Below are 13,888 nucleotides of genomic sequence, written 5' to 3' on the forward strand. Positions count from 1 at the left end.
GTACATTTCAGAATGATTAGCAGCAGCTTAGGGCTGTCTGAAATAAGTTGCTACAGGAAATTTAAGAGAGTACTATAATAATGAAGGCTATAATACTATAATTATATTATATTATATACTATAATAATGAAGAAGTAGAGAAACCCCGAATATGGTAATAGTAGGACTGGAATGGATAAAAAACAGATAAAATGAATATAAGAAACAGAATCAATAGGATTTAGAAACTGACTAAATGCAGAAGACAAAGGAGAATGGAGTATTAAAAGGTATCTGAATCTAAGTCCTAATAAACTCAAATAGTATAGCACAAAATGAAGTAGACTATGTAAGAAATAATATCCAAAGGAAGTCTAAAAATTCTGCCAAGTGAGGTTCAATGCTAGTTATATATTTGTGAGTTAGCCACAGAGAGGAGAGCTTATATTTACATGTAAAGTACGGTTTTATATAATTCAAAATTAATTACACTGTACATACCCCCTGAATTGGTGCACCAGAAACCATGGCCACATTTGAACGTACTTCTTCTTCATTTAAACTCAGGCCCATGTATTGAGAGAGCTCTGGATACAGTCTGGGATAGAGATCTAATAAGTAAATGAATGAATGAATAAATTAAAAAGCACTTACAGAATACACAAAATGAAAACTACTTTTATTATGGGCTTCTGTGTATTAACAAAATTACATTTAAGTTATAAAATCTGGAATGATTTTAAAGTAGCAATTTGGAAAGGCACTTCCCCATCTCTGTAATGATCAGAAATAGAAAATACAGAAAATGTTTAAAATTCTTAAAATATGAAGACATCTGAACTGAAACAACCAGAGATTCTTAAATACTCAAAAGTAGAAACAATTTTTCCAAATAAGCTATCTTGCCTTTCCTGTTTCTTAAATCTACTTGATTAGGAATTTAATAAGAATACCATTGATTCTCCAATTCAGAACTGACCAAAATATCTATTTGTCAAGTCAGCTACTGATAACTCATTCTGTAAAAAGGACTATGGAATGATTCTTCTGAACAATTTTTTTGAAAGCTTGTACATTTATTTAGTGTCTTATTTTAATAATGTTAACCACATTCCAATGAAATCCTGGAAACATTTTTAAATATTAACATTATGTCACTTATTAGTAGTTATATACTATTTCCAAAAGCCCTTTTTTACATGAGACTTAAAATGAATTATCTGTGACTTAAAATGAATTTTCTATGAGACACAATGTTATAAACTGAAAATGACAGACCACAAAAACTATTTAACACTTATTTTGTATCCTAAGTCATAATATTTAGGAGCTTTGTCCTGAATCCCTCTGAACCTCGAAGAGAAAGGGACCAAAGACAGGATACAGAGAATGAATAAAGACCTCAAGATTTAGGAAGCTCCCCAGAGAGGAGGTGGCTAGAAATTTCAGAAGCTCCCATAGGAAAGACAAAGGACAATTCAGAAAGTTCAACAGCAGCAGCATGGGGCAACTATAGTTCTTATATATGTGAATTCATAGATATAATGCATTCATAAATGAATCAGCCATATGTTAGGGATTTATGAGTCAGGCTAAAATCAATTTTCATTAAACCATAAAATACATCCGAAGAGCCACAGTTCACTCTCTTGATTAGAAAAAGGGTTAGTTTTTAAAGTAAACTTTTTTTCTTATTAATAACTACCACAGCTTAACCACCGATTTTATGCAGCTTGTCAAAAAAAAAAATCTTGGATTCCTTGTTTGAGCAAAGAAGACAACAATATTTCTGTTCACAGAGAATACACTCAAAATATAAACCTACTTCCATCTTGAGAGATGGGAGCAGAAGCTTCTGACAAAATTGCTGGATTGGCAGGGTTTGCAGAAAAAGCTGTTTGAGCCTGAAAAAGAAAAGAAGAAAATTCTAACAATATGCCATACTTACTTTATATTCTTATACAATTTATAAGTCCAATACTTGCAAAAAGAAACCAAAAAAATGAAGATTTATTTAACAAGGGTTAATTTCAAACATGTCAGCAATACATTTTTCAAAGGAAATCTGCAAATCAAAACTATATTTGATATTCTAAATACTTCTAAGGCTATCATGTAAAAATTGTAGAAGTACCATTCTACATGTCTTATAACCAGTATTTCATAGTACTGCCACAAACATTTTCAAAGTGCATTCTAAAATGAATAAATTTTATATTATCATTATTCTTTTACTAATTAGTCCAAGTAAAAGTATTTTATTTGCATAAGAAAAAAGCTCAGCCATATTTATATAAAAAGTCACATATCAGAAAAACACCTAAAAAATTAATACTTACCAAGCTGCTAATATTTAACATTTTAGCATGTCCCACTGAAATCATCTTTATCTTCATTGCAGCATGTATAATAAGGAGTTTATGCTATACTAAGTACTTTTAAAATATCAGAAACTATGCAAATAGTACACTTTATCACTAACGTAAATGGATGATGACAGGGTAATGTAATTTGTAACTGTTAAACAAACTTGCCAAAATCACTCTGATATGGTAAATATTTATCAGTGCTCATGCTTAAGTATCCTCTTCTGAGGGCTGCCTTGATGGCCTACATCATACGATGTATCTCACTGACTGAAACACTTTATCATTTACAATTAGATCTGACTTTCTGAAATTGCTATATGGCATTAGAGACAAGTTTGATAATAAGTTGTATGACCAATCTCTAATTACCAAATTTTTACTTATTGGAATGTATCATTAAAAAAAAATGAAGTTCACAGTAGTATCTCAATCTAGCCCTAAAATCAATGTCAAGAGTAGTCCTAAAGATGCTTACAGATATGAAAGCTCAGTTTAAATAAGCTTACAAAAGCTATGAATGGTACTAAAATCATATATTCTGATATACTTGTTGAGTCATCCTTTAATATCTATTATTTCATAATTTGTTAAACATTCTACACTTAAAATACAACACGAAAATCTTTATTATTGTAAATAACAATCCACAAACTGAACATGGTTGAACTTTGAAAGTTCTTTTGCCACCTATTAGCTAAAAGGAGCTAGTGGCTTTTTGTATTACTTCTTGAATCATGTCCAAGAAAAAAAATACTGTGCAGCACTAAACAAATGAGCTAAAAAGACATGAAAAGACATGGAGGAAACTTAAGTGGATATTACTAATTAAAAGAAACCAATCTCAAAAGGCTACATACTTTATGATTCCAACTATATGACATCTTGAAAAATGCAAAAGTGTGGAGACAATAAAATATTAGGACAGGCATGGTGACTCAGGCCTTTAATCCCAGCACTTTGGGAAGCCCAAGCAGGAGAGCTGCTTGAGGTCTGGAGTTCAAGACCAGCCTGGACAACATAGGAAAACCCTGTCTATACAAAAAAAATTTTTGGCCACGCGCAGTGGCTCACATCTGTAATTCCAGCACTTTGGGAGGCCAAAGCAGGCGGATCACCTGAAGTCAAGAGTTCAAGACTAGACTGGCCAACATGGCAAAAACCCCATCTCTAGCAAAAACACAAAAATTAGCCAGGCATGGTGGCAGTTGCCTGTAAATCCTAGCTACTGAGGAGGCTGAGGCAAGGAGAATTGTTTGAGCCCAGAAGGCAGAAATAGCAGTGAGCCAAGATCACACCACTGCACTCCAGCCTGGGTGACAAAGCAAGACTACATCTCAAAAAAAAAATAAATTTGTTAGGAGGCTGTGGCAGGAGGATAGAGGCTGCAGTGAACTATGATTACACCACTGTACTCCACCCTGGGCAACAGAGAGACATCCTGACTCTAAAAAAAATCACAAAAGCAAAAGGAAATTATTGGTTGCCAGGAGTTGCTAGAAGGGAAGAACAGGCATTAACAAAGGATTTTTGGAGCAGTGAAACTATTCTGTCTAATGCTACAATGGTATACGGTCATGTGCTGTATATTCTGGTCAATGATGAACCACATATACAACAGTGGTCTCATGAGATTATAATAAAGCTCAAAAATTCTGATTGCCTACTGACATTATAAGCTACTGCAACACAGAAGAACTCATTACTTTGTGGTGATGCTGGTGTAAATAAGCTTACTGTACTGCCAGTCATATAAAAGGACAGCACCTACAATTATGCATGGTACATAATTAGTTGATAATAAATGACTGTTACTCATATATGTCTTTCCTGTGTTATACATTTTATCTTTACTTGTATATTCTTCTACTTGTAAAAAAAGTTAACTGGGCCAGGCATGGTGGCTCACACCTGTAATCCCAGCACTTTGGGAGGCTGAGGCAGGTGGATCATGAGGTCAAGAGATCGAGACCATCCTGGCCAACATGGTGAAACCTCATCTCTACCAAAAATACAAAAATTAGCTCAGCATGGTGGCTTGCACCTGTAGTCCCAGCTACTTGGAAGGCTGAGGCAGGAGAATCGCTTGAACCCAGGAGGCGGAGGTTGCAGTGAGCCAAGATCGAGCCACTGCACTCCAGCCTGGTGACAGAGTGAGACTCTGTTTAAAAAAAAAAAAATTAACTGTAAAACAGTCTCAGCAGATCCTTCAGGAGTATTCCAAAAGGCACTGTTCTCATTGGAGATGAAAACTCCATGCATGTTACTGCCTCTGAAGATCTTTCAGTGGGACAATGCAGAGGTGGAAGACAGTGATGATCCTGAACCTGTGCAGGCCTAGGCTAATATGAGCATGTGTCTTAGTTTTTAACTAACTTACAAGTAATTTTTAAAAACTAAGAATTTCAAAAATAAGCTTATAGAATAAAGATATAAAGAAAGAAAATATTTTATACAGCTATACCATGTGTTTGTGTTTTAAACTATGTTACAAGAGTAGGAAGTTAAAAAAATTAAGTTACAGGAAGCTAAGTTTAATTTATTATTTGAGAACAAAAAATTTTCTATAAATTTAATGCAGCCCAAGTGTTGAGTGCTGATGAAGTCTACAGCAGTGTAATGTCCTAGGCCTTACATTCACTCACCACTCACTCACTGACTCACCCAGCGCAACTTCTAGTCCTGGAAGCTCCATTCATGATAAATGCCTTATATAGATGTACCATTTAAAATCTTTCACACCATATTTTTCCCATACCTTTTCTGTGTTTAGATACACAAATACTATTGTATAACAACAGCCTACAGTGTTCAGTACAGTAACATGCTGTACAGGTTTGCAGCATAGGAACAACAGACTATACCATATTGCCTAGATCTGTAGTAGGCTACGCCATCCAGATTTGTGGAAGTACACTCTATCATGTTTGCACAACAAAACTGCCTAATGAGGCATTTCTCAGAAAATACCCATCTTTAAGCAATACATGACTATATACATGTCACTATACATTTGTCAAAATAGTGAATCCTAATGTAAACATGTAGATTTCGGGTGATAACTAATGAGCCAGATGTACTGCTCTGGTGCAGATGCTGATACTGGGGGAGGTTGTGCAAGTGTGAGGACAGAGGGTATACTGTACTTTCTGATCAATTTTGTTGTGAATCCAAAATTGCTCTAAAACACAGCTTACTAAATGAAAATACCTCTTCTTTGTATGTAGTTATGATTTTCTATACTTTCACTGCTATTGTTTTTAATCCAAGGAATACTGAAGAATACATATAGAAAGCTCCCTGTAAACAAAGTTATATAAATTTAATTCTGTTATTTGCAATAAAAATGAAACAAAAGGATGTAACCCAATTTCAAGTACCGTACACCATTAAATGTAGCTACTTATTTCAAACTTCCTTTGAAATCTGACACTACTAATAAAAACGGGTTGGGGTGCCCCAGGGAGCATGCCAGGGCCTATTGTTTCTGTCATTATCAGAAAGGATTTGGAAAAACTGTGCTTATAGAGTCACTTCTGCCAAATTCTGCTCACGATATTAGCAAACTGATAAGCTCTGGTTCTGTATATCATTATTTATTAAAAGCTTACTTTGCATAAGAAGAGGAACCACAGGCTCTTGTCATGATTTGGAATGGATAGAGTTCTAGGGACCATATGATGCTAAAAGCCACAGCCTAATGGCTGCTACAGAATAGTTTTAAAAATATGAACGGTTGGTTCACTGCTGTAATTTAGCTTTGCTGTGGTGTTAAAGGCCAGCAGATGAGAAAATGAATACTACCTTCCTTCATAATACCGTTTCAGGGGAATCCTAAGAATAAAAACAAACATGAGTATCATCGCCTTAGAAAATGATGCAAAAATAATACAGCCAAAGAGTTTAATGGCTAGATTAGAAATATTTTAAAATTCAACTTCAGGGGTAATAAAAGAACCATGTTTCCTGCTCTTTAATCATTGTTTTATCTTCCAGCTGCTTTCTGCTCTGAACATAAAAGGTTCTTTAATAGAAAAACCTATGTAATTCAATTCACTTCTGCTTAAAGAGGACAGCATGATACAGATGGTAGCCCTCTTTATTTTTCATTCCAATATTTGTCAATATCAACTCTTCTTCTCCTGTTTGCAAAATCAAAATCCTCAGCTCATATCTGACTATGGTGATTTACATTCAATTCCATAAAAAGCTAACAAAAAAGGATGAAAACAAAGAAAGATTAGTCATACTTTCAGGTCTATTTACAAATCCTTATCAGCTAATGTGCTGATGTCATATTAATGGTTAAGTAGTTATTTTGGAAAGCTAAATATTTCAGATAAAAGCCTTTCAAAAAGAAAGAGTACTTGCTTAGATGAACTACTTGGAAATAAAAACCACATGAAGAAACTACTGACGAAATACTGAAGAAAGAAGTGAAAGGAACAATTAAAAGATGACTGTTTGAGGCAACGAAACCTTGACAGCTGAACTGTAGATTTCAGAGATTTTACAAATCTCATTTTAATATCCATACTGGATCTATGATAGAAAACAGCTGTTCAAAAATCAATTATCAAGTAATCTTACTTTCTAGTAAATCGAAGACAGGGCCTCAAGTAATATGATCTTCAAGGTAAGGAGTTTTTGTTTATCTTGTCAAATTAAAATAATAAACAATAGCTGAAGAAATTCTAAATTGATAAGAGATCAAGTTGAAAGCTAACCATAAACAGATGAATTATCATATACTACAAATTATCCCCAGTTAAAATTACCAAAAATTTCCCATATAGCCAGAATTGATCTCCATTCTACATTTTGTTATTAAGCAGAAGCGTTTGCCTTCAAAGCTAATACTTATACTAAGGACTATAAAAATTTTCAACTCAATGCAATTAGAAATACTGCAATCTCTAACAGTCATTTAGAGAATGAGCAAGTTAAATGTCTGCTGCTCATTCTCTCAAAGGAAAAAAATCACTACACTTTCCTTGTGCTTTTACATGACTGCTCTTCCAAAAGCAGCATGTAATCCACTATTTTTGTAATTTTAACCTCAATTAGGAGGCACAGAATTACTTTAAAGAGTGATTATACTTAAAGATCCAAAAGAAAAATATATCAATTTTACACAAAACTATGAATATCTAAAAAATTAGAGTATATTTTGTCAACTTCAATGTTACATATAATTTTAGTCAGAAAATTAAGTTACATGTAGAAAGTGTAAGTCAAATTTAAAAAAAATCCCATTCCTGTTATTCACAGTGAAATGAAAAACAAATTGCTAGTTTTTCTGTAAACTTTTTAGCCTGCAATTAAAAAAACTGAAAAAAGGTTTATGAAGTGCAAAAATGAACAAATATATCTACTATTTAGCTATCCTGCTTTACTTCACCTATAAGTAGAATATATGTTACTGTGTCTGTTTTGAAAACATATTTAAACTATCATACCTGAATTACTTTGTCTACCTTCAAGTCTTCAAGAGATGGATAGAGAGACATTTTTGCTGGATTCTTCTAAAAAAAAAAAAGTTATATTACTCTGATGTCACAGAAATTAAAACAACATTTAAATTGCAAAACATATTTAAAAATAGGAATATATAGACTATACCAAAAGTTAGCTGATACTTAACAATTACCAAACTACCCTTCCTTCCCCTAATATTATTACTGAACTATATCCATCACAGATTTTAAAATTCCTTTCAAGTAAAAGTCCCTTCATTTTACAAATTCAGAAAATCAAATAGAACAGTTATGTGACTTACTCCTAACTTAGACAAGTATTTGCAACTTAGCCAGGACTAGGAAACTACCCTTAGTACAATGCCCTTGGGCATTATACAACTACATTTCCTTCTAACAACAAAAGCCTAAAAGCAGATCATATGCAGTATCAATACATGAAAGCTCTATCACTAAGAAAACTGTATGCATACACATATGTACATAGAAGAAAATATACCAGCTACTACCAGATTTATCTTCGGAAGACAGATGGTAATGGAATGAGGAATAAGAGGGAAATTTTTACTTTTTATTGAATAATACTTCTATATTAAGTAGAAGTATATTTTTTTAGTTATCATAAATTGCTTTTTGTAATAATTTAAAACACAATTCCCTAAACATGTTATATGAATACATATTTTAAATTTTATTTAGCTGTTTTGAGATGAATAACTTTCACTCAACCCAATAAAACAGAATATATGCTAAACTGGTATACAGTTTATAAGACTCTTGATTCAGGTATCAATTTATTACCTCCCATTTCCAAATCCACTTCTTATTGCTCTCTCTCCCAAAATGGAGCTGAGCCCTTTCGATATTGCTCTGTTGCCAGCTGGCATGATGTTAAGCCTTGTCAGTAGAAGCAACTGGAGGTACCTTGGAGGAGTAAGAGGTTTTTCTTTTCGTGGTTCCAACGTACTACTCTAGCCAGACACCTACAGCACCTGCTCCTATAGCATCTTGCAACCCGCAGGAAGTAGTTTCACAAGCATGCAGATGCTCACCCCAGCACTCTGTTGAGTAACTTTGCAGCAGAATGCCACCATCAAAGAATCTCCCCAAGCAGCTTTCTCAACCCCTTCACGTGGCTTCTGCAGCAAATTCCAAGGTTCAGCACGCCAGAGGGAGAATTTCAAGGAAGTTAAACAGCATATCTGGCAACTTCACCAGCTGCCAGTGACATCTGCCCCCTCTTCAGCCAGACCTGGATCAGCCCCAGTAGGGGAGCAGCCCTGGAGTTAGTGGCTGCTTATTAAGTCTGCTCTTACAGTATTTTTCAAAGTTGTCTTTACTTCTAATGAGTCAATCTCTACTTCTTCAACCATGTTATAACTAATAATTCTGTGTATTAGACCTCTACTGTTAAAATCACTATATGGTCTCTGTCTCCTAGTTGGACAGTATATAATAGTTCCTTTTTAAATTTATATAATTCACACATTCTAAAATATAGCCTTTCAAAGTATACAATGCAATGGTTTTTAGTATAGTCACAGACTTCTACAATCATCTCCACTGTCTAGTCTTAGAATATTTCCACCCTCCCCAAAAGAAATCTCATGCCTTCCCCATTCTACCCTCCTTCCAGCTCCAGGCAACCACACATACACTTCCCGCCTCTGGATTTACCTATTCTGGATACTTAATGTAGAATCTTAGAAAATGTGGCCTTCTGGTCAGATGCGGTGGCTCACCCCTGTAATCCCAGCACTTTAGGAGACCAAGGCAGGCGAATCACCTGAGGCTGGGAGTTTGAGACCAGCCTGACCAACATGATGAAACCTCATCTCTAAAAACAAAACAACAGCCAGGCGTGATGGCTCACGCCTGTAATCCAAACATTTCGGAGGCCAAGGTGGGCGGATCACCGGAGGTCGGGAGCTCAAGACCAGCCTGACCAACATGGTGAAACCCCGTCTTTAAAAACAAACAAACAACAAAAACAACAAAAATATGTCATCTGGCTTTTTTCACATATGCTCAAGGTTCATCTGCTGGAGCATGTATCAGTATTTCATTCATTTTTATAGCTGAATAATATTCCATTGTATGTATACCATCTTGTATTTATGAATTCATCAGCAGATGACATTTGGATTATATGCACTTTTTGACTATTATGAATAATGCTGCTACAAATGCTAATGAGCATTTGCATTGTTAGTAAATAATATGTAAGTTTACATATTTTTTTCAATAAATGCATCTTTAATTCTCTTAGAATATAGTTAAGCATGCAACTGCTGGGTCATATGGTAACTCTAATACCATCCCCTTGATGATTACAGGATTCAACATATGAATGGAGGGACAGGGTCACAAACATTCAGACCACAGCATAGACCACTATCATATATGATTTACAAATACTTTTCTTATTCTGTAGATTGTCTTTTCATTTTTTCACAGTACACTTTGCAGTCTGAAGTTTTTAGTTTTGACAAAGTTGAATCTATATTTCTTCTTGGTTGCTTATGCTTTAGATGTAACATCTAAGAAACTATTGCCCAACTCAAGTTCATAAAGAATTATCCTTATGTTTTCTTCTAAAAATTTTATGTCTTTAGTTCTTGCATTTATATGTTTGATTTATTTTGTTAATTTTGTACATGATGTGTGGTATTTGATATAAATATGGTCACCCCTACTCCTTTTTGGTTACTATTTGCATGGAATATCTTTTTCCATACTTTTACTTTCAGCATGCGTCCTTAAATAAATCTAAAGAGTGTCTCTTATAAACTGGGTAGAGCTGGCTCTTGGTTTTCTTTTCTTAATCCATTCAGCCCCTCTATGTCTTTTGACTGGAGAGTTTAGTACATTTACAGTTAAAGTTATTACTGATAGGGAAGAACTTACAATTGACATTTTGTTATTGATTTTCTTTCTTGTAGCTTTTTTGTCCTTCCTTTCCTCTCTCGCCATCATGCTTGTTGTTTCAGAGTTTTTAGTAGATATGCTTTGATTCCTTTCTTTTTTGTGTGTATTTTCCATGTGTATTTTCTTTGTGGTTACCATGGAGCTTACATAAAACATCTTATAATAAACCTATTTTAAGCTGATAACTTCAACTGCATACAATATTGCTTCTTTTCATCCACCCCTATACTGCATTACTGTCAAAAATTACATCTTTTATGCTGTTTATCCATTAACATTTTTTTTATTTTTTAGAGACAGGGTCTTGCTATGTTGCCCAGGCTGGAGTGCAGGGGCTATTCACAGGCGTCACACCAGTACTGATCAGCACGGGAGTTTTGACCTGCTCCATTTCTGACCCGGGCTGGTTCACCCCTCCTTAGGCAGCCTGGTGGTTCCCTGCTCCTGGGAGGTCACCATATTGATGCTGAACTTAGTGCAGACACCGGATCAGCATAGCACACCACAGCTCAGAACTCCTGGGCTCAAGTGATCCTCCAGCCTCAGCCTCCAGAGTAGCTGGGACTACAGGCATGCGCCACCACGCCTGGATCCATTAACATTTTTATAGTTACAGGCACTTATACTTTTGTCTTAGATTTATGTATCAGACATAAATGTGATTTACTCACCACCATTAGAATATGCAAATCTATATTTGTCCATAGCTTTATCATTTCGTTTTAAACTTTCATGTTGAATATCCTTCTGTTTCCATTTAATAGACTGCATCAGCATTCAGATACAGTGGTGATGAACTCTCTCAGATTTTGCTTATTTCTTATTTTGCTTATTTCTTATTGAGAATCTTATTTCTCTTTCACTTTTGAAGGAAAGTTTTGCCAGATACAATACTTTGCTGGCAGTTTTTCTTCCAGTAGTTTGACTATATCATCCCACGCCTTTCTGACCTCCAAGGTTTCTGCTAAGAAATCTACTTATAGTCCTACGGGATCTCCTTTGTACATGACAAGTTGCTCTTTTCCTGCTGCTTTCAAAATTCTTTGACTTAGACAATTTGATTATGGTGTGGTTCCATGTAGATGTCTTCGGATTGTTCCACCTTGGAGTCCCTTGGGCTTCTTGAATCTGGATGTCTGCTATCCTCCTCAGATTTGGGAAGTTTTGGGCATTATTTCTTCAAATGCTCCTTTCTTTTTCCAACATATGGAACTTCCATACAATCTATATTGATACAATTGATGCTGTCCCTTTAGTACTCTAGGCTATCTTCATTCTTTTTTTATTATTTTTATTTTTGTTTCTCTGACTGGAACATTTCAAATGACTGGCTTCAATTTCACTAATTCTTCTCCTGAAAAACACTGCTGCTAAACCCCTCTAGTAAATCTATCAATTTAGTCAAAGAAGCATATTGCATCTGTTACAACGTTTGTTTGGTTTCTTTTTACATTTTCAATCTCTTTGTTGATATCATTTTGTTCCTGCAGCATTTTCCTCAGGTCACTGAGCATCTTTATGGTGGTTAGTCTGAATTGCTTCTGAGATAATCAAGATACACCTGTTTCTTTAAAGTTGGTTCCTGGATATTTTGACCCTTTGATTGTGCCATGTTTCCCTGTTTCTTTGTGTGCCTTTTAACATCATGTTGGAATCTAAGCATTTGAAAAAATATCACCTCTCCCAGACTTTGTGAGCTGGCTCTATACAGAGAAAGATCTCACTGATCAGCCTGACTAGAGATTCTGCACACCTTTTGAACCTTTCCTGAGGATGCTTCTTCTCGACTAGTGTGTATAAATTCTCAAGATGAACTTGTTGGTTTCCTTTTTCAGGATCTCATAATCTTTTGCTCCCTGTGGTATCTGTCTATCGTACTTCAAGTTCTCTGGAACTGCTGCAAGCCACCCAGCCTTTTGTTTTCAGAGGTGCCCAACCTGGTGCCCTTTCCTGTCAGTGGGTTTTTAGAGTATGCCCACTCCTGCCTGTGCTCCAAGCCAGGTGAAACAGAAACCAGTTCCTTAGGTAGCTCTCTGAAGTGCTGGAACGTAAGACACATACTCCACTAGTCTCTCCCCAAGGCCTTTCATGCCACACCTAGGGAGAGGCTGCTGAGCTGTATCATTCTCTGTCTGCTCTACCATGGGTCCTCCAGAGCAGCAACAAGTTTTACAGCTCTCTTGTTCTCAGTGGCTCCCGGGCACCTGGATATACCAGCTCCTGTCAGCTTTCCAAGATAAGCAAGACAGAAGCTAGTCCCTCAGCCCACTGAAAAACTGAAACACTGGACACACATTCCAAATTTTTTGTCTCCCCAAGCAGAAGCCAAAAGTTGAGAATTTTCTCCTGCTGGTTTCATGCTGAGGGAGGGGGAGGAACGATGGTGAGTGCATGCTAAACTGTCAACTTTGTTTTTAATGACCCTGCAACCTGGTGCCCTTTCCTGTCAGAGCTTATATTCAGGCAAAATAAAAACCAGTCCCTTGGGCAGACCTTTGAAAAATCTGAATTTCAAACGTATGTTTCAGTGTTCTCTTTCCCTCCCCAGGGAAAAGCCAGGAGTCTGGAGTTTCCTCTCGCTCATGCCATGCTGAGCCAGGGGAATGAAATATGGTAAGCAAGTAGGATGAATTTTCCTACCATCTTGTATGCAGCTGGTTTATTGCTCGCCTAGAATGCAAGAGTCTCTTAACTAGTTTCTGGATTTCTCACAAAGAGATCTGGGGTGTGTATTGTTATTGAATCAGTATCTCTGTGGGGAGAAGAAACGTGTGGGCTTTCTGTTGCACCTTCTTGCTGACATTACCCTTCTTTTATTTGTTTCTTGCCTAATTTCTCTGGCTATAATCTCCAGTTCAATGCTGAATAGTAGTGGCCTGGTACAGTCCTTAAGGAAAAAACAGAATCTAGGTTTGTGGGGGAAAAAAAAGGACATTCTTGAGAGAGCACTATTAAATATGATTTAATTGTATTAATCCAGGAGAACAAAGTGAATTATCTTCTTTGGGTTCAAAGGATCAATCTCCTAGCAGCCTTTCCCTTAAACACAATTTTTTGCCTTAAATGTTCAACCATTCTATCAATATAAACAAAATGCATATGATATATAATGAATGAAATGCATATGATACGTAATAT

The 13,888-nt window shown here is 35.7% G+C and overlaps 1 protein-coding gene across 6 annotated transcripts in view; it reads right to left on the minus strand.

Moving 5' to 3' along the window:
- Positions 1–13,888, minus strand: part of LOC108317245 (syndecan binding protein) — a 30,572-nt gene that overhangs the window by 10,615 nt on the left and 6,069 nt on the right. For 3 of the 6 annotated variants that reach the window (XM_017547574.2, XM_017547570.2, XM_017547572.2), the window contains exons 2-4: positions 7,805–7,867; positions 1,805–1,883; positions 481–590 (exon numbers count right to left, since the gene is read on the minus strand). In XM_017547574.2, coding sequence (XP_017403063.1) covers positions 481–590; positions 1,805–1,883; positions 7,805–7,855 — 240 coding nt within the window. In that variant the 5' untranslated portion in view covers positions 7,856–7,867. Of the gene's footprint in view, positions 1–480; positions 591–1,804; positions 1,884–7,804; positions 7,871–13,888 lie in introns of all 6 variants that reach the window. The other 3 variants (XM_017547573.2, XM_017547569.2, XM_017547571.2) reach the window with 1 other exon arrangement.

The sequence above is a fragment of the Cebus imitator genome, unplaced genomic scaffold, assembly GCF_001604975.1.
Source record: "Cebus imitator isolate Cc_AM_T3 unplaced genomic scaffold, Cebus_imitator-1.0 Scaffold199, whole genome shotgun sequence".
In the NCBI taxonomy this organism is placed as follows: domain Eukaryota; kingdom Metazoa; phylum Chordata; class Mammalia; order Primates; family Cebidae; genus Cebus; species Cebus imitator.